This window comes from Elgaria multicarinata, chromosome 10 (assembly GCF_023053635.1).
Source record: "Elgaria multicarinata webbii isolate HBS135686 ecotype San Diego chromosome 10, rElgMul1.1.pri, whole genome shotgun sequence".
Lineage (NCBI taxonomy): Eukaryota > Metazoa > Chordata > Lepidosauria > Squamata > Anguidae > Elgaria > Elgaria multicarinata.
In genome coordinates, this window is record NC_086180.1 from 74,291,157 (window position 1) to 74,315,579 (window position 24,423).

The following is a 24,423-nucleotide window of genomic DNA, read 5'->3' on the forward strand; positions in this document are numbered from 1 at the left end:
CTTCTTTCCCCTCAAAATATTCTAATCCTCTGCTTGCGTACTCCCTTTGATTTGTGAGAACATAGTGATATCCACTGTAACAGTGCAATGAAAGTAGAAGCAATGCAAAATTGATTGATTTTCTTCTAATAGCAACTTATGAAAAGCATCACAGGGTCGGAGGGAAAGAAAGGTTGTTTGTCATGATTTCGCCTTCCTATCATGTTTCAGTTACATAGCTTTCTTCAACATTTCTAAAAGCTCTTAATGTAAACTTCAGTGTAAACAAATAAAAAAATCATTAGACTTACATTCTCTCTTTTAAAATGATGGTCCCAAATAAGGGACATTACACTCACGCTTACAAAAGCTCTTTGATAGCCTCTCATTACTATTGTGTTCAGATCAGACTGTTAATAAGTTAGATCATGCACTTGACATGTCTTAAGACACCCAGTTACAGAGTCACAGGCCCTACAGGATTCACCCAAGGTTAAATGGGAAAGCTGCTACATTCATTAGGTTTTCATAATATGGAGTGTGTTTGCATGCAATTCCTATTTACTCAATTTTTTATACCAAAAGGGGGAAAACATGCATTGTTATTTCTGGGATGATCTCAAGGCTGCCCAATCAGCATCAGGGCTAAGCAGGAACTGGAATCTATACCAAATCTTCACATAACATCTACGATACAAAACTGGTTTCCTTGTACATACACCCTGCTGATCAATACTCTCGCCAATATTTGTATGTTGAATTCACAAACTGAAATACAGTACCTAGGATTGCTAGTTTTAACAGAAACACCTTTGCAAGAAAGGGTACAGCTTGAATATCTAGTCCATATTCAATTTCACTCTGCCCTAGACAGTGATAAATTGAAGATGATGCTTTCAGGTGCCAATGTGTTCACAGACCAACACAGAACAGCAGAAATTGCCTCTAGCAGAAATACTTTGGGTTTGCACTGCCTGTCTTTCAAGAAAGCATGAGTCAAGATAAACAGCTGTAGTGGTGGGTGGGAAGGCTAAAAATACAATTTGACATCTGTAGCACAAGCTAAAAGCTAACACTTTACATTGCACCCAAGAAAGCTATTAGCACTCAATCCTTTGAGATGTAAATGATTTCAGGAACAACTTGCTACAAGTATTCTGCATAATGTCTCCTAAAACATGAACTTTTAGCAATCAACTTTCAGCTCTGCTTGAAATCCAAGTGACCTTGTCTAACATTTTCACAATTGCCTCCTTCCCAACAATCATTTTACACTTGGGCTTGTGCCGTGTTGCATGCTGTCCTTTGGCACCAATTCAGTAGATTGGCATTAGTATGTTTTATAATAGTGGACTCCGTCTAAAACTCATGTAAGCATTAATCAAGAAAGGCTCAAACACCACTTGGGTGCATTTTTCAGGCAGAAGTTGCTATCTATACATGTGAGAGCTCTTCCCAAATGGACTGCACGTTCTAGGACAGTTGTCTTGAACTGGAGGGTCACGACTCAAAAGTGGATCGCAGGATCAGTCCAGATGAGTTGGGTATGGAGAAAACAGTGAAATTGGGTCCCGTGTTGCAGACTGGGAGCCTGAGGTGCGTCTCAGGTCTAGACCAGCTGAAGACCACTGCTCTAGGACGCAGATGGAGAACGTATGGCCCTCCGGCGGTTGCTGGCTACAACTCCCATCGGCCCCAGCAAGCATAGCTAATGGTGACAGATTATGGGGAGTGTAGTCCAGCAACATCTGAAGGGCCACATGTTCCCCACTCCTACTCTAGGGTCTTGCTGAGAACTACGCCCTTATCTGGACTGAGCTAGCCTAGCTACAGTTATCCATGCTCTGATAACCTCTCGTTTGGATTACTGCAATGCGTTATACGTGGGGCTGCCTTTGAAAACGGTCCAGAAGCTTCAGCTGGTACAAAACAGGGCAGCCCGTTTACTAACAGGGACTGGCCGGCGAGATCACATTACGCCAGTCCTTTTACAACTTCATTGGCTGCCAGTCCAGGTCCGGGCCCGATTCAAAGTGCTGGTATTGACATTTAAAGCCCTAAACGGTTTGGGGCCAGGTTATTTGAAGGAACGCCTCCTCCCATATGTACCTGCTCGGACCTTAAGATCATCTACAGGGGCCCTTCTCCGTGAGCCCCTGCCAAAGGAAGTGAGGCAGGTGGCTACTAGAAGGAGGGCTTTCTCTGCTGTGGCACACCGGTTGTGGAATGAGCTCCCCAGAGAGGTCCGCCTGGCGCCTACACTGTACTGCTTTCATCGCCAGCTGAAGACCTTTTTATTCTCTCAGTATTTTAACACTTCATTTTAACTTAAATTTAAATTTTACTGTTCTAACTCTGTATTTTAATCTTATATCAATTTTGTTGCGTGGTTTTATCCTGGTTGTGCTTTTTATACTGTATTTTGTAATTGTGCTTTTAACATGTTGGTTGTTTTATTATGGTTTTAACTTTTGTGAACCACCCAGAGAGCTTCGGCTATTGGGCGGTATAAAAATGTAATAAATAAATAAATAAAATAAATAAATAAATAAATACTTTCATCTACAGGCTCTGAGGCTGAAAACATACCATATTTATTGTGTCACTTCCATATAGTCTATTTCAGCCTGCCCCAACCTGTTGCCCTCTAGACGTCTTGGACTACAACTCCCAGCATCCGTAGTCAGCATGTCCACTGGCCTGCTGGCTGAAGATGACAGGGGATGTAGTCCTACATATCTGAAAGGCACCCGGTTAGGGGAGTTTGCCAAAAGTTGCTTTGCAAAATACTTCTATTGTAGATACCTTGACTCTATATCTTCAGAGGGATCAGAACAAAGATGTACTTGACATTTCTGTTTTATAAGGTGTGGCTGCAGAACTGCCTGCTTACCTCTCACAACCTCCCTCTTGTTATTTGTAATGGCTCCAAGAATTTAGATTAATGCAAAGTAAATGTGTTGGATTCTACATTGCCTCCAGCTAAGTCATTCAGTGTTTTGGCTGCATTCCTAAACACACTTATTTGGGAGTAAAGCTCCAATGAATTCAGTGGGACTTCTGAGGAAACATTAACAGAATTGTGCTATAAGTAGTGTCTGACAAGAGACAAAGTATTCTTTGCTGGCGAGGAAATCCCAGTAGGTTGTATGGAGTATTGCTGTTTCTCATTTGCTCTTTGACTGGTGCCTGTCTGTTCACTGTGGGCCAAAATCAACATTCCTTTGATCATGCCTAGCTCACATGGTGCCCCCAACTCTCCTGTAAGCACATACAGCTCCAATTCGGATCAGGACCATATTGCTTCAAGAGAGGAGGGTGTAAGCTTCCCCTCTGTTTATGTCAACAAATTCCACCCAGGGTGGAAGGGTGGGTGGATAAAAAAGAAAAGTCTCCATTGATTCCAATGGAGAGGAGGTGGTTGAAATTTCAGGATGAAAATGCAGGGAGAGCAGGTAGTTTACACCTCCTTTCCTGGGTCTCCCACCAACTGAGTTACAGCAGCAGGGTACCAGGGAAAGCGGTTCCTTAATGGTGTAGCCCTGAAAAGGGCTACACCAGGGTCATTTCAGGACTAGGCAAAGAACTTTTCATTTTCTCAGATTTTTACATTCAGTGTGCAAGGCAATCATTCTCTCCCGATCCCCTTAATAATTTGACACTGGCGTTAAACTGCAAATCAACACAGCAGATCTGGGGAGCCTCGAAGCAACCACCAACTGAACAGTAGCAGCAAGGATGCTCCAAATGTATGTGAAAGGCCATTTCCAGAGGTAAAGGAACTGGTGTTGGTTAAAAGTAGCACTGCACTACTTGCATTGATTTAGGTCCACTTCAATAGTTAAAGACTTTTTTAAAGCCAGCAAGATATCAGGTGTTAAAAAATCCTTATCGAGGCGGGTAAGTGTGACTACTCAACAGCTTGAGACATTTTATGGTGGTTAGCAAACATTTGGCCAGACAGTTTGCTAGAAATGCGACATGCTGTACTAGATAATGAGCTGAAAGATACTGGCAAGTCATACCTAACAACAGGAAGTAGAACAAAATCTGCAGTGTAGGAGATCATTAGATCACTGCTATTACACACATGATTTATATGCCCCGGTAAGACAACAGCAGCCATTTTTTAGAGAATTGTATATAATGAAGTCACTGTCACTGCCAGACTGGCAATAGCCCTCTATCAAGAACAGCCTGCTTGTTCCAGATTGTGAACAAAGGGCTTTTACACCACTATTTGAAAAGGAGGGAGGCTAAATGGCAAGGTTTTACAAACGGGACAGACTCCCCAATCTACTACACAGCCCTGGATTAGCATTTAAGCAATATAAGCACGTGCTTAGGGCACCAAGGGAAGGTGGGCAGCACAGAGCAATGGAATCATAGTTGTAGCCATCTAATTTTAAGGAATTTCTGATTAAAAATCATTTTCAATAAATTTTTGCATTTGCATTTCCCCCCTTATAAGTTTTATTAAAAAATGCATAAAACAGTGATGAAAATTTGTATATATTTTTTCTGTTGCCCTAGTTATAAGTAAGTAATGGGCTTATATTGCTTGCTGCTATTTAGTGTTAAATAAATATAATAAAAAACAGTTTATCTGAAGGAACGCCTCCTCCCATATGTACCTGCCCGGACCCTAAGGTCATCCTCAGGGGTCCTTCTCCGCGAGCCCCTGCCAAAGGAAGTGAGGCAGGTGGCTACCAGGATGAGGGCCTTCTCTGCTGTGGCACCCCGGCTGTGGAATGAGCTCCCTAAGGAGGTTCGCTTGGCACCTACATTATATGCTTTTAAACGCAAGGTGAAGACCTTTTTATTCTCCCAGCATTTTAACAGTCTATAAATAAATTTTAACTTGGTGTTTTAAATTTGTAATTTTGCATTGCTGCTGTTTTTATCTGGTTGAGCTTTTATATTGTATTTTTTATTATGGTTTTATACTGTTGTTTTATACTTTGAATGTTTTTAATTTTTGTGAACCGCCCAGAGAGCTCCAGCTATTGGGCGGTATAGAAATGTAATAAATAAATAAATAAATAAATAAAAATATATTTAATATAGTTGTGTGTTCTGGCATGGGGGATGGCCTTGAAGAAAACTGAGTTTTTAATGTCTTATTTCACCTTCAGCACGTATTGAGTCTTAATGTCTTGCTGGCTAAGCAATGGAAGGGCCAAGGGGGTGGCATTATTGAGCTGTGTTGAGGGCATCAGCTGGCCTTGATCTGGCCCTGCTATTACCTGCAAATGGAATAAGATCTGGGGGGTGGGTGGGTACATTTTGTAGCTGCTGCGCTTGTGTTTCTATACCTGCAGCTGTACAGTATGCGCTATGCATGCGTAGCTTCCTCACATTGAAACCTCACTAAATTCTACAGTGACGCACATCGTCAGCCACCTGCAGGGCTTTACACAAAGCTCAGCTGTCCTGCTGAGCAGGGGGGTCACTTCCTTCCAAGGTTTCCCATTAAGACCTTGTTGCCTCAGCAGCAGGAACTACAGAATGCCTGCTGGGATTTTGTTTTCATGAAATATCTTCCCCTGTATTGCCTCAGCCCTAAACATACAGCATGGAGTTGCACACCTCTATATTAACACCAGCAACTAAAAATTATATTTATTTCAGTATTTGCCCGCAACTCTAGTCATATATGAACTCACAGTTCCACGATTAGGACAGCTAAGTAAGTATTGAGGGAGATCCTCATCAAATTTCATACAGATGCAGTGTTTTTGCTCACAGTGTTTTCCAAATCTACCATCCAGTTCCCCCAAATGGCATAAACTAGCGTCTTAGAAGAGTAAAATCTCTTCTGGGGAAATTTTAAGGTCATTTTAAGGTGAGCTGCAAACATCCGGTGATACTGGACCAAAATATCTTCTAATAGATTCCCCCCAGCTGCTGTTACCAACGTTGTGTTTGAATATACTGACATCCATGGAAAAAGATTTATAACAGCATATAAAGCTGAAAGAGGACTTCAACTAGCAACATAAAAGGACTTCCTTTTAAAAAGAAAGGTTGACAACATCACTCAGTGAGGGTCTCCGTTATGACTAAACCTGGTGTTTTGTCATCATGTGATGATATTTAACACTTCAGCTGACCTCGAGTGCTGCAAGCGCTGAACACTATACGCAGCAAGGTTAGTAAGGTGAGAAACCAGTATTTACAGAGTGAAATCCAAATCCCTTAAATTACTAAAGAGCTTGGCATCTGATTTTTCGTGAGCCAATGATCAAGTTTCTCACTCTTTGGGATGTGCAAACATGGAGCTACCGTAGCACCTATATTTCTTTCTCAACTAGTAAAGATGTGGTCGCATCAACTCAATGGAAAATGATCTTGTTCTGTTAGGGCTGCAGTACTGCTGTGAAAAATATAGTCGCTACAGTTACACACGTTTCATCCTTCCTGCTGAGCACAAGCACAACATATGGAGGGCCACAGTTCACTGGTCCAGCACGTGCTTTGCATGCAGAAGGTCCATGGTTCAATCCCCCGATAACTCTAATTAAAAGGGGGTCTCATAACAGGTGCTGGCAAAGCTGCTATCAGTATTGGGCAATTCTGGGCTAGCTGGATAGTCTGACCTAGTATAAGGCAGCTTTCTACATGAGAAAAGAGGGACAAAAACGAGGAACACCACCTGACAAGTTGTAACTTTGGAGAAAGCTTCTCAAAAGTGGTGCTGGTTTTAACCTATAAAGGTGCTGGTTTTGATCTATAAAGCCTTACACGGCTTGGGACCACAATACCTGACGGAATGCCTCTCCCGACATGAACCTACCCGTACACTGCGCTCACCATCTAAGGTCCTCTTCCAAGTGCCTAGTCCAAGGGAAGCTCAGAGGATAGCAACAAGGGAGAGGGCCTTTTCAGTGGTGTCCCCCCAATTATGGAATGATCTCCCCGACGAGGCTCGCCTGGTGCCAACATTGTTATCTTTTCTCATCTCCCAGGAGTTAAGAACATATGATGAGTTTTTAACTGACCCTAGAATAGTTGTTTTAAATGGATATTGTTGTTTTAATGCTTTTGACAGTTTAAAATTTTTGTATATTTGTTTTTAATGTTCACTGTTTTTAACCTTTGTAAACCGCCCAGAGAGCTTCGGCTATGGGGAGGTATATAAATGTAATAAATAAATAAATAGCTCCTTCAGGGTACTAGGATTACAGAAGCCAAGAGCAAAGAGCAGAACATGCATGAGGGAAATGCAAAATACTAAGAAAACATGATCACAATGGTAATTATGTCCCTCTTTGTTAATGCTGGATAGAGTCTCACTTGGGAAGTTTGATCTCCCCAAATTAATCTTTGGCAACTGTTACAAAAGAAGCCAGTTGATTGTGGCTGAAAGTGGGTAGGACAGAGCCATAGAATTATAGAATAGTAGAATTGGAAGGGGCCTATAAGGCCATCGAGTCCAACCCCCTGCTCAGGTAGTCTTTATGCTACCTGTTGATTGGGCGAAAAATATGACCCCTCCCACATGCAGCAGCACTACGAAGCTGCCATAACATTTATAGAGGCTATTTCCTTATGCACTGGCTGATTTGTATGCCGTGGCTGTATGTCAGAACAGCTGCCTAGAAAAACATATGGTGCTGCTCAAAAATAATATTTTAAGGGATATGATAATTACACGAGGGACTATCACAGCTAAGGGCTTGTTGGGATCAGTGCATACAAGCCTGTAAATATGAATCCGCAACATTTCATTTACATATCATTTTAAAATTCCCACGTGTACATCACAGATTGATGGACACTTTCAGGAATGAGTGCAAACAAGATAAAATACATGTTCTCATGTCCTTCAAAATCCACTGTGGAGGAGCTTGGGAATTGCAATTAGATCAACTTTTGGCCCAGATTTTGAGTGTCTGGGAAAGTGCAGGATTTTCTAATTTAAGTTTTTTTTAAAAAAAAAGAAAATATGGTGAATTACTCTATGTAGCTCAACCCATAGTATATTAACAGTGGGAGATGAGGGGTTACAAGTAAGGTTTATAAAGGGAAAAAAAATATTACATTTTGCATTATCCTTTTTCAAGAAAATGATTCCTGATTTAAGCAAGGCAGAATCTGATGATACTCTGGAGCAGCAAATCCACAAATTGACATTTACATGCCACTGAAGACTATAACGTTGGAACACATCTGGAAACTGGAATTGTTACTCCTCATGTTTATTGGTAAGATTTATCTCTCTTGCCTTGCAATAAGGACATTATTTTATTAACAATGTGCTCTGAAGGGTGTATTTTAAACATTTTTGTTTTTTAACGTATTTGGTGATGTATAAAGTAACAGCAAACAGAGTCAAAATTGTTGAATATGTTATAAAATATTGTTCCTGGTTTCTATATTTCGGCTCCAGGCTGAGTAGAAGCAAACAGCAGGTACCTTGCTCCCCTTCAGACTAAATGCCAGCCCTCACCAGATGTGTGCTTTTATCTGCGGTCCCCACTGCTACCAATGTTCAGTGACAGGCTGTGTACATTCACGTGCCTCAATTCCTACAGCTCTCACACACATATTCCTGTTCCTCCCGTATTTAGGAACCCTCTCCAAGGCTTTTCTTTCTCCTGTTTTCTTGCCAATGTGCAAGTCACCGTGATTGAAAAGAGTGGAAGAGTTATATTCTAAGACAGTGGTGACCATATGGGGAACCATGTTAGGCTGGATTGGGACCATGGGCCTGAGGTTCAACATGCCTACTCTAAGAGAATCTAGTTTTAATTACACCATGTAGTATTCACCATGTTCTCTAGGTTGAGAAGTGCCCAATTTACACAATCTTTTATCACGTGGAAATGTTAGCCCAATATTACTTTCCTGGTGATTTCCAAATGGAATCTTCTCTCATTTTTTTGCAATAAGTAATGATTGCATTTTATCATACAAAGCCATCTCAGACAGCAACATCAGGCGTGACATCTTCTCCAACTCCATGAAAGATGCAGGAATGATGCAAGTGAGCTTATCTTTCACAAAGCTATTTGGGCTACAGAACTTAGCACCTTGGCTACACCAAAAAGCCCTTCAAGTATGACCCATGATTTATACCTGAATGCAGCAATATATTAAAAGCGACCCTTTCAACCTACTGCTTTGTCTAGCTTTTCCAGGGCTTGCCATTACAAAACAGCTTGCTGAGGGCTCAAACACAGAAGGTGACTTTAAAGTGCAAACAAGTTCAAGATCAGGTATCAGTTACTTTGAACTGAAGAAAGCAGTGCCACAAGATCATGGAAATGCTATTAAAATGCATATATCCTTCTTGTGATGAAGATGCTAAAAATAAATGTTGTTACCCTCATGGGGAAAGAAGTTTGCCTTACTGCTTGTGTCATCAAGCACACTGTTACAGGACGAGCCAATAAAATCCACCCACTCACCTGTACATTTTCCTCTGTAACCTGAATTTCCCCAGTGTAAACATATTCAATGAGCATCTTAAGGGTCCAGCCGTCAACTTCCTTTATTCGAACTCTCTTTGCCTGACTCTCGCTCATTTCACCTATAATACACAGTTGTATAGGTTGGTTAATTTAATCTAATCAGATATTTGCAATTGCTATTCACATGCTTCAATTTAGCCCAGGTGGCTTCATCGGATAACACAAAAATTCAGCCCCACATTTTCTCCATGAGAAAGAAAAGGTCAATTCTTCAGAATGAAGCTACATGTGGATCAGGGTGTCTCTTTTAGGAAGATAGGCCCACCTACCAAGAATCATTGCAGTGCTGGAAAAAATATTTGAATTAAGCAGCACGGTGGATTTGATTTAAATCAATTTGATTTATATCATGATTTAAAGCACGATTTTAAATCACTACTCAGAAAGACTCGATTTAATCATGTGATTTCTTCCCCACACAAAAAAGTGCACTCTTCCTCGCTATATTTTTACACAACTCAGAGTTACCAAAGACTTATTCTTGCTGGTATAATCTTAATATTTACAACCAGATGAAGTTTTCATTTTTAGAATAGCAACTTTTCAGATTAGTTTTACCGTTATATCAAAAAATACTAATTTGTTTATACTATTAGAAACACATCATAGATAGATAATTATGAAATTATTGCGAGGTGAACTATGTCCAGTTTAATAGGTTAATCATTCATATTTGGACAACTTTTCTGCTGTACTTTATTGGAAGGAGAAAAATAATCTTACAGAAACCTCTGGAAGAGCATGACATTATGAATGGATAAATGGAATTCATTTACCAAAAAATTTAAACAACCTTATGCTACATAATTAAAAACTAATCCTTATTTCATGATGAATAACCTTTGGACTATAATGTATCTTAAACAGAAAGCTATCTTTAGATAGATTTTTCCTCAAAAAACATTTTATTTAAAAAAATCCAATTTAAATTTAAAAAAATGATTTAAATCAAAAAAATCTGATTTTTTTGATTTTTTTTTTTAAATCATTGATTTTTATCCACCCTGTTAAGCAGCAAAGCTCAAGTTGAGCTACACTTCCTGCTGTGGTTGCATAAATCTTCCAAAACTTTGGGTACTCATCAAACTTCTAAAGGCACTCATAATTCCAGGGCTAGAAACTTCATGGGCACATAGAATGGACCATGCGAAAACCACACATGGCAAGGAAGACAAAGTGAAGTATTCACAAGCATAGGAGCACAACAGCAACTTGACATGGTCAATTTTAACACGTTTAAGTGATACCAGCACAAACTGTCCTAAAACATTCCAGCAGTACCCAAGAGGATTAAGATTAGCAACATTTGACTCATCCTCCCTCAAAACCATTTCACCTCAATCCAGAAGAAAAGGGAAACCTACTACCAGCTTGTGGAGGCTGGAACACTGATCATAAAGACCATCTGCAGCACCAGTAAAAATGTTTACAAAGAAGAATTCAGAACAAGTTTGCAAGACCAGAAAATCCAGGGCCATTCATAATGGAGAAGTCCAATGCGTATGTAATTTGTTCTGCTCAATGGCAGCTCTTACAACTCAGAGCACATCCCCAGAGCTGTTGGGTGACAGCATGGGATAGAATTTTAAGTGAGGGAACATAAGGTAGGAAGGAAATCTCTCTCAAAAACTGAGTACTAACCAGGTCCTCAAGCTAGCAGAATAAGATAGACCTAGCATCTAACTCCTTTTTGGATACCCTTACTGAGCTGGGGCCTAACTTCAACCCTCCACATCTACCACATTATTATCAAGATGTCTGGCTGTTATTTTAATAATGTATTAGTGTTTATTATTTTATTTATTTAAAGCATTAGTATTAGTGTTATAATACTAATTAACACTAACACATGTATTAGTGTTATATGTTTTAATCAGTTTTATGTATTTTATAATATTTTTGTACCTTATATTGTTCCCCGCCTCAATCCAGAGGGAGAGGTAGGTAAGAAATTATTATTATTATTATTATTATTATTATTATTATTATTATTATTAACATATAACAGGTGCTGACACTCCTGCCTGCAAAGGCTGTTATATTATCAGAGCAAATCACTCAACAGCATTGGAAGATGGGGCAGGCAGAAGATAACACAGCCGTGGGACTGTATTTTTAAACTGATCTAGTTGTTTTATGCTCATCTCTTGTTGGGGTTTTAAAGATTTAGGGTGCAATCCTATAGGGGAGCCCATCATCCTCTGAACTCGGAGGCTGACAGGTATCCTATGCAGAGTGGAAGAACCATAAAGGTAATCTTCGCCTCCATGCTTCTCCTGCCCTGCATTTTTGCTTAGGGGCTTTTTCACCTGTCTAGCTGGGGAGTGTCAGAGCAGGAGGAAAGGATGATGGAGAAGCCAGACGAACCTTTGTAAGTCAGCCTCCCCAGGCTCCTCCTCTCCCACAGAACCGCCCCCTTTTCCCTCCTCTCTGAGGGAACTTTTGTGACCTCAGAGAGGCAGCCGGCAAGGTTCTCTCCACACTGGCTAAGAAGGGGACGGAACGGGGAGCTCAGACTCCAGGGTCTGAGATCAGAGTGCTGTTTCCGACCTCGGATCCAGGAATTTTATGTTGTCCCCCCATGTTGTCTAGGGGCCATAGGATTACTCCCTTAATAGTATGTTTTATTATTATTATTTTATTTCCCCACTTTTTATTTCATTATGTTTTCGTCAGGAAGATGTCCTGGGGACTCAAAGGTGGAGAAGAAAATTTTGAAAATAAAACAGAAGAGGCAGAGGGTAAAGGCAGAGCAGGGAAATCAGGAAAGGTTTTCATTATGCTCACAGCCTTTCGTAACAGTGATCCCTCTAGCATTTAATTATACACATCTGGCAAAAGCAGTTGACAGAATAATCCCTAGGTTGTATGAGGATCCCACATTTTAATTTTTATTATCTATAGCCATATTATTAAGGAGAACACTCCAATCAAAATAATGAACGTATCAGATGAGTTGCTCTAAATACAGAGGAACGCAAAAGTGTAAAGAGAAGGGAAGCTTAATTCATAACTTCAATATTAATGTTTTTTTCCTGATGCATGTCTGAACATTTATGATATGCAACACTAAAGTCCACCAAAGCAACTGACCTGACAACACAAATGTAAAGTATTCTTGGATCCTGTAAAGCCACTGACATTCCTGCCTTAAACTCACAGCATGGTCAGTGCAGAATGTGAACAGGCAAACATCCAGCTGGCATCCTCAGAAAACTTATGGCAAAACACACAGTCTAGCTGTCATGTGTAGTTATGGGGAAAAATGCACTGGAACATGCACTCCAGCAAAAAGATGCCAAAGCCATCAAATCTTCCATGTGGGCTAACGTTTTCCATTTCCAAATAGTGTAACTGGTGTCTCAATACTCCCCCCGCCTCCTCATATTCACTTCCACTGCAGTCTATTGACCTTGCAGAGCAGCAATTCATGCAGGCATGTTTTATTCATTGATGATGATCAAGCAATCTTGCATATATAAATGCACCATCAGAAAAACTTTCATATTCCAGGATCAGCTCAAGATGAGATATAGTTGACACATTCACCGGGTGTTGCACATGTGTGTGTGTGAACCAATAATAATAATAATATTTATTTATTTGTTACTTGCCTCTCCCTCTGGATCGAGGCGGGGTACAACACAAATGCAAACGCCATAAAATACATATAATTACATTATTAAAAGCATCACATTATTAAAAGGCATCTTAAAATTCAACTGGGTAGGCCTGCCGGAAGAGATCAGTCTGTATAGCTGTCTTAAAATCTGGAAGACTGTTAAATTGACGAATCTCTCCCGGCAGGTCATTACATAATCTGGGAGCGGCAGAGGAAAAGGCCCTCTGGGTAATAGTTGTCAGCCTTGTTTTTGTTGGCTGGAGTAAATTCTTCCCAGAGGGCCTGAATGTATGGGGCGGATTGTACCAACCCCTACCTATTATTAAAACATTTTAACCTGCAGATACTGGGGCAGTGTACTCTTGAGTAACACCTCCCAAATATCTTGTGTCTTCCAAAACTGACCATTTGCGTTTCAGCTGCAACAAGCAATAAGAAAAATATGGTACCTGTAAACATGGCATGGAAGTATGGGCTGCAAGCTGCTAACACAACTCTATGAGCTGCAATTTCCATGTCTTCAGCTACTATCGTGACATCGCACAGCAAGTTTTGACTACATGGGGAAAAGACAGCAGAAAAACAAGAGTTGTAAATAACACAGGATCTGCAAGACAGTGAATGTACTAATTATTCTTCTCAAGGTGGTTTTCAGACATATTTAAAAAAGAATAACTGTTATCCAGTTTGCTTCCAGTATCAAAGCCTATATACATCAGTTGCTGGGGAACATGGGTGGGAGGGTGCTGTTGCACCTTGTCCTGCTTGTGGGTCCCTGATTGACAGCTGGTTGGTCACTATGTGAACAGAGTGTGGGACTTGATGAACCCCTTGATCTAATTCAGCATAGCTCTTATGTTCTTGATGCTTGGGAGCGGGGAGCTTTGATAAAACCCACAAATACTGCAATTTCATACCCCCCCAAATCTTATAAAATAAGCAGGTGACAGCCAAAATTCAGATGCTTACTGCTCCCCGTCGCTATTACTGTGCCTATCTTGTCCCACTTGCATCACATCTGAAGTTCCCCGGTACTTTTACCTCCATCTGAAGAAGCACTGCTTGCTTCTTAATCACTTATTTTATCTTGCTAGAAATTACTTTTCAGTTCTTACTGAATTGCTCAGTCACGTTTTGCTTTGTGATAAGGATCCAAATTTTGTCTAGTGGCATGCATTAAAAAGAAGGGGGTTGGGAAGCCCTATCACATAAGTTAAAGCCCCCCCCCCAAAAAAAAACCCAGAACAAGCTTGCTTGCATTACAGAAGTATAGCAGACAGGTAAGGCACACAAGTAAAGGAGATTCTCTCCTCTCCAACAATCAAGAAAGGCACATTCTTTAACCTGCTACAAACAGTAGGCTTTCTTCACCTCTTGCTTCATCCCAAGTGAGCTGCTTTGATCTTAAGATCACAAGTGATACTCAGTATTTACATGTGACTATCTGCCAAAAGCATCCCCTTCATCAAACATGGAGATTTGCAGTGCTGATCAGAAGCTCATAGGGTAAACCTTTCCCAATGATCATTCAGTTTTGTTCCTGAAACTTGGGTGTGCTGGGAACAACTTTAAGAAGCCTCATTTCCCAATATTCAAACTGAAGGTTTGTACTTCAGAGTTTGGGTGGTTCTGTTAAACTGTTTTCTAGATTTCCCAAATTAAAAGAATGATTGAAGGTGTCATTATAAAACATGGTTATACGTCATAAGGATCCAAAATGGATCAGCAACACTACCTTATAAGCAGGGCCAGCACAAAACATTTAAAGGTAAAGACAAAGTGACACCTCCCACTCCTATATACAAAAGCTGATGAGACGGGGTAGCTTGTGGGGTGCAAAGCAGGTCATGTGGCACATTCACTCTGTCCATTCTGTGCTCCTCAGCATCTTCTGCCTGAGACAAGCACCTCACTCTGCCTAATGGTAAGGCCAGCCTGCTTATAGTTAAGCAGCAAACAGCAGCGATACTTAATTCTGAGTACATCCCAAATTGTGAAGCACACGCTGTGGGGCCATGCTGAATTCTGCAACCAGGTAATTTCACTCCAGAATAAGACGATGGAGAAGCTCATATTCTAAATACACGCAGTATTGGTCAGTATGGATGGAAACATTATCTGGGTTCTTTTAATAGAAGAGCAGAATAAGAAATATATAATTTTAAAAGATGCACTATCAAAACCCCACAGATTCATAGGTTTCCCTGTTCTTTTCATAAGAGGTATGATTTGCATACACATCAGAAAATCCCTGGGCACATAACCTCATCCCTTTTCCTACATATAGAAGAAAGGGAATCCTCCACACACCAAGGCTTTAGTTCAAACCAATTTTATTTGACAGGCTACTGTAGCAATTGGTATCAAACACACACACACACACACACCACCTAAGCTAGCATGTGGATTCAAACGAAATACAGATTTCAGTCCCTCTGTCTTGGAGGCCCACATGTAACCCAAGAATTTCACATGGTTATACAACCTCAGAATACACAGATAGGCTCTTGCACATCTGAACTGGCTTGGAGGTATGTAATCATTATTCCCATTTGCAGATGGAGAACAAAGCTTGTTCAACATCACACAATGGCTCAGTTCAGACAACACGTTAGTCAAAGCGGTGTGAAAACTCCACTCAATGGTTGAGTTTTTAAGGGGCATTCCCCACACCACATGTTCTAACTCCACCATTGTGTGACTGTGGGCTACCATGGAGTTGAGTAAAATCCACTGTGATGTTTGATTGACAGTTCCTCCATCCTCTCTCCTCCCCCAGTCCTGCCGATGGTATTCCATCAGCCATTGCTGCAAAAAACCCAATCCTGGCGGCTCTCCTAGAGTAGCACTCTCCTTTTGCTACTCTTGCCAGGGAACTCTGTAGCCTGGGGGAAAAGTCAACTCAAAGCAACAGAAAACTTCTTGGAACCCACCATGGAGGAACATTCCTCTGCACAGTGTGGATATTCTGCATGGAGTGTTTTCCAAAACAACTCCACTATTGCGTGGGGTTTTCTCGCCAGACAACACAGTTCTCAAAGATGGTGGAAAAACTCCACCACGGAGTTCTAAAACTGTTGAGAAACATGTTGTCTGAACTGAGCCAATGAGTTTGATGGAGAAGTGAGTCTTGAAATTAGTTCTCCAAGACATGAATCCGACGCTCTAGTTACTGTACCAGGACTATACATCGTCTAACTACTCAGAACTTTCCCCTAAAGCCCTCACCTGATACAAGTTGAATTAAAGTCATTTGAAGGTATAGTAGAGACATCTGTTCTCTAGGTCTGTTCAAAGCAAAACATATTACCAAGGAAGTCACAAGAGAGATGACACAGTCACTTGCAATATTGGTGAAGATCAACGAGGAAACTTCAGAAAACCATTAACCAAATAAGCAAAGGAAGTATGTGTATTTTAAGAATGAAGAAATACCTTCTTAATTCATTCATAACTTTGAAAGCTTTCTTCATATGCCAAGGATTCACTGTAACAGGACAGTGTTTTTCAGTATTATCATCTTTCAAATCCAGAGGCTTCTGCTGGCACAGTTTGGTACATCTGCAAATGAGAAAGGCTAGTTCAATAACTGTCTACTTGAGAGTTAGTCACAAACGTAGGTTGCAGGTTTACTTGTTAGGGTTGTGCAACTCCTATATCACTCCCAGAAGGAAGTCAGCCCACTGAAATGTGCTTTTGGAACTTTGCTTTGACTATGCCCCTGCTGCTTGGGGCAAACAACCCAAACGCTAAGCGATTTACATCCACGCATGCATGGAAAGACTCCTAAAACTAAATATCTTTAATCAGATTCAAACATTAGTACCAGGTCATTTAAGTGTCCATTTAAAATGCCGCACTGAAGGACGCTCTCTGAAGATCACTCACCAAAGATGTATTAACAGCATTCAGTGAAAGAGGTAAAAAGTAATATGTGCTTTAGTCCAGGACTAGACAATTTGTGGCCCTCCAGATGTTTTGTCCTACAACTCCCATCAGCACTAGCCAGCAATAAAAAGTCCCAACACCAAGACTTACCTACACTTGCAAACAATCACGATAGTCGAAATATACCAGTCATTGTGCTAGTATCATGACATGTTTCAAGGCATTTCATTCAGGCAAAACTCCCCCCTCCCCCTCCTGCCAACCAAGATGGCAAGACTGATCAATGAAAATATCTTATTTGATCGAACTGAACTGCTCTGAAACCAAACTCATCATTTTAGGAATTGCTCAAAAGCAAATGGTTAGATCAGCGAGGCAAGCAGACATGATTCCACAAAGTCAGGCTATTTGCTTTCTTCAGTATTCGTTTGCCCTTTGAACAATCAGTGGTAAAGGTCACTGCAAATACCTGCGACAAAGTGAATCAATCAATAAATGCAAAGCCTTCTTTCAAATATCTGTCTTCACGCACCATATAGATAAAAGGGAAGGAATATCTGGAAAATAGACCAACTCAAGGCATCATTCTTGCCAGCTTTATTAGGCATCATTCCCATTCATCCTAAAGCTGCTCATTAACTAAAGCCTCTGGTTCTTCCAAAGAAATTGCCTCTATATACCGACAACTTTGGTACACAAAGGGAGCGTATCTGTGTTTCTTGGAGTTGCTTCTCTTACTATCCCTTAGGAGACTTGTACTTTTCTTAGATTATGCCAATTCTAGAAGGGACCCCAAAATCCTGCATGATGCTGAATAAGGAGTGGATCAAAATGTTCTAGCGTGTGTGTCTTAGTGCAGGTACACACACCACTGCTTCTCCAACTTGCACTTTTGAACACAGGCCCTCACGCTGTACCCTGGCTTTTGGAAACAGCTCTTCAAGCAAGTGCTAAGTGGTGCTGTGTGAACGAGCAAGCCTGCAAAAGCCCCAGGGCTTACTATCCTTTGAGTCCCATCAAATAACTTAATTCTGAGTAGGTAAATAGCTTTCTACGCGAAACAGCACTACAATATCCAGGCACAGAAGAGCAATCCCAGGCAGGGTGTTTCATCTAAGCAAACCCAAATGTGGTGGTGGGGATTTGGAATGAAAGGAGTGTGCTTTAGATATGAGTGAAATCAAATGGCTGAATACCAAAGAAAAACAGCTGTTACACAGCTGCCACTTCTTGCTTCAAGCCTTCAAAAACAGAGCTCGCGATTGCTAAATACACAACACCAAGTCGCCCTTTCATAACCATATCCATCAGCCACCTACCACAACAGGGCAGTAGTGTCAGTTTGCAGACCTTTAAGTATGCTGTAGAGTCTTTGTCCTGCTCAGAAACTGGGATTCCTGCAATGTGAGGTGGACAGTTTGCAACAGGACAAACAAACAAAAATAGTTTTGTATGTACATTCCTAAGACTGTTCTGCAGGATTGATTAGCCACAAAATAATTGAACACAAAAGTCCGATTGGGAGCTGGAATAGATACAATGCCAGTTCAAATTAAATCAAAGTTTTAATTAACTTTTTAAGCAAATATATTTATGTGTTTAGCTCTTCAGGCATCAGGGTGGGCCCACTTAAATCAAGATGATTTAAAAGAATAATCCTAAATTGGGTAGGGAGCCAAGCGATAGCCAATCTATCACTTCCAAAGCCTTGCCAGAAGGGGGGATTTTCCCATCTTAGTCTTCTGCCTCCTCCTTTTAAAAGTTTTCCCCATTGGTTTCAGTGGGAGGGAAACGAACGACACTGACTCCAGGCTGGTGTAGTTAACAGGAACACCCACTTGAGTGTCTTGTTTGTGGGCTAGTGGTATTATTACACCTGTGGAACTTTCCATGGGTCTACCAGAGGCCTCAGAATAGACATGCTGACCCACTAGCATAGGTCCTCTTCACTGGCAGTGGGGAATTTCTGCCCCATCCCAGCCATCCTTGTACAGTTGTCCAATGGGTTGATCTGCCCACCAATGATTTAAATCGATGTTTCCCATTAACACTTCTCCTAACAATGGTGCAATGTTGACCACTAAACCATCTTAATTTAAAAATATAGGCTTATTTACACTGTTTTAATCTTCCAGCCCAGTGATAGAGTTAGATTTTATTTTACTGCCCCTGTACCATTTGTTGTTGCATTGTGTACATTTTGCAGGCTTTTCTTTCTTAAAAAAACCTATTGCCATGACAGTTCGTGAGGTTAAGTATGGGAATATAGGCACCTACACACTGGACAATTTGGTCTTCTCATCTTCTTTCCAGTGATGTTCCTTTCTGGTTCACTCTCTCATCCTCAGTCTCACCCTCAGAAAAACAAATGGCTGATATGTAGAAGTAAGGTCTGAGAGTGATTGGGCAGACTAGATAAGTTCATTTTCTTCAGGTTATGAAACACTCAGAGTATTAATATTCAAATTTGAGAAATTATCAAATTGGTTCTTCATTGCATAGAAAAGCCTCCTTTACCTCAAATGAATCTGATGGAGGGCCACAAACTGTATACAGGCACTGAAAGTCATCAAGATTGACTGACTTGGTTTGCATATATAATGATAGCCTATGGTTTAAACAACCCCATGGGATGTCACGTACAAGCAAGAGAGAAAAAGCATAGTACCTTCATTGTACCCGCCACTTTCACTTTTACTCAACAACCTACAACCAACTCATTTGTAGGTTGTGGAGCATGATATGCTCAACGGTTTGTTATTAAGTTAACCTCTAGGGTGTTTATCCCCTAAACAACCCAGTGATCCAGATTTGCATGTCATGCTCAACAACCTATGAATGACCCGGTTGTACATTGTTGATTAAAAGTGGAAGTGACTGGCACACTGCAGCAGCACGCCTGCTCTCTCCTGCTCATCCCTGACAATCCATGGTTTATTTAACCCATGGGCTGTTGTCGGTACAAACTGCCCCATTTATCTCCATCACTTGTTTCTTCTACAGTCTACAGAGGATTGGGAAGAGGGGGAAAGTGCCCAACAATATGGAAGTGGGACTGGACACAGGGATGGCTTTCATATTGTTGCACACTCTTCCCTCTTCTTAACCCTCTGCACTCTCCAGAAGTCCGCACTCACTCAAAGGAATCTGCATTTTCTTGTTGCTACTTCTCTGCATATTTTTTGCAAGAGATGTTCACATATGAGGAAAAAAATGCTGGCAAAGTAATCAATAGTTTTGTAACTTGTTTCCAGTAAAATTATCCTTGTACACTTTGGAATGCTGTTGTGTGAAACCTGTTCGCAGAACGGTCCAGTAACACTTTTTTAAAAGGAGGTAACATACAATTGGCATGCACTTTATCTCCTTACACCCACTATTCTAGGAATCTCGCCTGATAAACAAGTTAACATTTAGCAACGGATGCTTGATTGTAAGACAACAGCCAGCTCTGTGTTCTCCCCCCCCCCCCGCCCCACCAGGATGCTCAGTGTGGTAAATGGGAAACAGAAGGGGGTTATTGCCATTTTTTAATCATGTGATTAGACAACTAAACAACTAAACTCATCGGCTGGGGCTATGGGAGGTATAAGAAAAATTCAAAAGCAGACATACATCCAGCTATATTCAAAGATTAAGCAAAAATAAAGAAATAGCAAAGAGTCTTGTAGCACCTCGAAGACTAACACATTTATTCTGGCATAAGCTTTCATGGACCATAGCCCATTTGATCGGATGGAAGTGGATTGTAGTTCACAAAAGCTTAAGCCATAATAAATGTGTTAGCCTTTAGGGTGTCACGAAACTCTTTGTTGATCTAGCTATATGTCTTTCTGTAGCTGCTCTAAAGTTGGCAGTCTTAGACTACAATTTTTTACAAGCCTAACTTCTAAAAAACCACAACACACACACCCAGGAGGCCACTTGCAAAACAGGATGCTGGACTTGATAGACGATTCATCTGAACCAGAAGGGCTCTCCTTAACACAGTTAGGGTGTACATGCACGATTTCCATTATCATGTCCAAAACTGTCTCACACAGAAGACACTGCTCAACCTAATGGTTGGTGGTAGTTGGACAACGTGCCCTCCCTATGTGGTTATTCTCTGTTGCCTAGGCTACGCCCATTCCCCTCACCCTGCCTGGAGGCTTTGGAGCATGAACATACTAAAGTCAGATGCAGGCTTACCTTTGAGTAAACCCCACTGAACAGAGAGAGACATACTTCTGAGTAAACAGAAGTAAGACCTCAGAAGTAAGCATGGGGTTGCAGAGCACTTCTTTCCAGTCTGCTGTTTTAAGACTTTAAAAATAAAGCTTCTGAGTGATCACACTACTAAAAATCAGTTCTATATGTGTTTACTCAGAAGTAAGTCTCTCTCTGTTCAATGGGGTTTACGCAAAGTTAAGCCTGCATGTGATTTTAGCAGTTGAAATCAATGGGATTTACTTTTGAGTAAGGGAACCAGCACATCTGTAGTTTATGAACTTGAAGATGCCCAGCTTCACATGATCAAAGCAATGGAAGATCGATCCTTCACACTGGTGGACTATGAGGAAAAGAGCTTAAGGGAGGGGAATTAAAAAAATCAAGGGATGATGCAATCTGATTCAAATTTGGCAGGCTGAAAGCCCTCCTTAAGAGCTATCACTGCCAATTTTGATCTCTTTATCTTTAAAACTTACGCAGATGTAAGCATTTGTTTAATTTCCATTTAAAAATCCCTTAAAATCAAGGGATGATCCAATCTGATTCAAATTTGGCATGCTGAAAGCCCTCCTTCAGACCTATCACTGTGCCAATTTTGATCTCTTTATCTTTAAAAATGAGGGCACTGCTGGCAAGGAGGGTGCATTTTCCACATTTCTTTTAAGGTGAAAATGCCTACTCAGGAGTAAGAACATAGTGTTCAATGGGACCTCTCCTTGCTTCAGAGGGACGGCCTATAACCCACATGCAAATTTAATCCACAGATTAATTGATTAATCAACTAAAACTCCTATCAGCTGCCACTGGAGGTTGCATAATGTTCCCCTTGTCACACACTTCCAATCGCATGGAAGACCGCTTATTCACAGTTGCACCTGTTCATTTCAATGGGCTCGAACCCCCCTCCATCTTTGGATACTGAGCTGAGGTGGGAAGGAAGAAACGGCTTGCTTTGCGGGAGGAGGAACCTGGCTGTGATCCTGCATGTGCTTACTTGGGAGTAAGCCGCATCAGAGCCTTGGACTGAGGGTGACTTGCAGCCCCCCTTTTATTGAAAAGGAGAGAGGGAAAGGAGAGGAGAGAGAAGCTAGTAACCAGCTCAGTCCAGCTTAACACCTTGGTGGGGAAACCAGCCCAGAGAGCAAGTCAAGAAGCAAAGGTCTACGAACAAAAGTACAATAGACCATTCTTTTGTTCAACCCAGCAGTCAGGAAGCAGGAAGAGGAAAGGATTTGAACTGGAATTTAAAAACACCCGCTGGAGAAATGGCGCGCCCCTCGCTTTCGTCATCCATACCGCCCCTTGAAAACACACCCACAGAACAGCAGATTGAAAATGATGGATGAAAATACACATTGAGGGTAGCGCATTGTCCTTTCGATTTACCGGAAGAACCAGACTTTCCCCACGCCAAAAAACAGTGCTAAGGGGGAGGGGAAGCAATGACAAGGCTTTTGCCCACAACCCACATTGTCAGTGGGCTGTAACGCTGGTGTGGAGCTCTAAGTTTCAGCTTGGTGGCCCTCATCCATTCCAATACTGTCCTAGACATCCATCCAGGGTTTCAACTGCTTGCCTGGGATTACATGGTGGAAAAGAGAGGTAGAGCTGTGTGTCATCCACAAACGGACAACACCTCAGCCCAAATCTCCAGGTGACATCTCCCAGCAGTTTCATCTAGATATCAAAAGGTATGGGGGACAAGATGGAATGTTAAGGCCCCAGATGTCACTGGCGAAAGGATGGAACAAAATTTCCCCAGTACCACCTTCTGCACCCCCACCAGTCCCATTCCAGAGAGAGGGCCCAGAAGGATACCATGGTCATGGTACCAAAAGCCACTGAGAGGTCCAGGAGAACCAATTGGATCACACTCCCACTATCTATTCCCTGGCGCAAGTCATCCATCAGGGCGACCAAGGCAGTTTCTGTCCCAAGCCAAGGCCAGAAGGCAGACTGGAATGGATCTAAATAATCAGTTTCATCCAAATCTGCCTGGTGTCGGCCCACTCCAAGACCTTGCTCAGAAAGAACAGACTTAAACCTGGGTAATAATTCTCCATTGCAAAGGGATCTAAGACCTGGCTTCATCAACAGTGGTCTTACTACTAACTCCTTCAGGACTGCTGGAAACACCCCCTGGTTAATTGAGCCATTGATATTCATGCTGTAATCCCAGCCCTGGCAGACTTAACTAGCCAGGGGGGCAAGGAACTAACGAGCACGTGGTAGGCCTCAGTCCTCCAAGCACTTGTCAACATCCTCAGGTTGCACAAGCGGGAAAGTATCCATAACAACAGGACCAGATGGTATCCATCTCCAATCCTGTCAAAATGGTGGCACTCAAGCAGGAGCGAGTACAATGTACAATCATTAGCAGCAGACAAAGCCAGGGGCAGCAGTTTTTCATGCTGGCTGGGGCAGAGATCCTCATTTCTGTGCTTTATAAAGCACTTTGCATGCTGCTAAATAGATGTCTATTATTAGTTATTTAAACCACGCCCAGAATGGGAAACAGAAGTATTCAACTTCATGAAAAGAAAAGAGTCAACAAACAAGGGAAAAACTGAAGTCTTCTGAGGCTCTTCTCTGTGTCAGTCTGACCCAGACCCACAGATGAATTTCAGTGCAGCGCCTACGGACACGTTGGCATCAAGGACAGCCAAGGCACAGAAAACAGCAGAAGGCCAGCTGGTCAGACTGCAAGCGGCTCCCTCTCATCTAGAATTAGACTTTTAAGTTTTATTTAAGCAATGCAGTCCTTACATTTGAGCCAGGGTTCATCCTCAGAAACCTTTTTAAACATCAGCTCCCTGCCCTGGAATATGCGAATTATAAGGGCAATGCCTCTGACCATACAGAGCGTGTTTCCACTTCCAGACAAGGGACCACAGCCAGCTCCCAAAGGACTGAGGTTAGAGAGCAAATCTTGGTTTGCAAGCCAAAAACGCATAGCTTCCAAGGGGGCTGTAGCTGCACCACACCCGTTTCTCACCCACCCACCTACCCCCACCAGGTGAGATAAGGCACTGCTCTACCTTCTGTATCCTCAGGTGCCTTTGAGCAAGCTGCTATGGAGCTGAAACTGCACTCTGTGCATGGTTAGATACACTGAAGTCATTGTTCCGTATCTGCCAGAAGCGTTGGCATCCCAAGGCCCGGTTCAATGTATGACACCCTGCAGGGAAGGAGTGGAAGGCGAAGGCAATCCCCCCTCATCCTCCCTGAGATCCCTTATGTCATTCA

At 41.7% G+C, this 24,423-nt stretch overlaps 1 protein-coding gene across 1 annotated transcript in view; it reads right to left on the minus strand.

Annotated features, from left to right (window-relative positions):
* Window positions 1–24,423, minus strand: part of KLHL2 (kelch like family member 2) — a 62,173-nt gene that overhangs the window by 37,134 nt on the left and 616 nt on the right. The window contains exons 2-4 of the mRNA XM_063136387.1: window positions 16,513–16,638; window positions 13,527–13,633; window positions 9,393–9,514 (exon numbers count right to left, since the gene is read on the minus strand). Of these exons, the coding sequence (XP_062992457.1) occupies window positions 9,393–9,514; window positions 13,527–13,633; window positions 16,513–16,638 (355 nt within the window). The remainder of the gene's footprint in view (window positions 1–9,392; window positions 9,515–13,526; window positions 13,634–16,512; window positions 16,639–24,423) is intronic.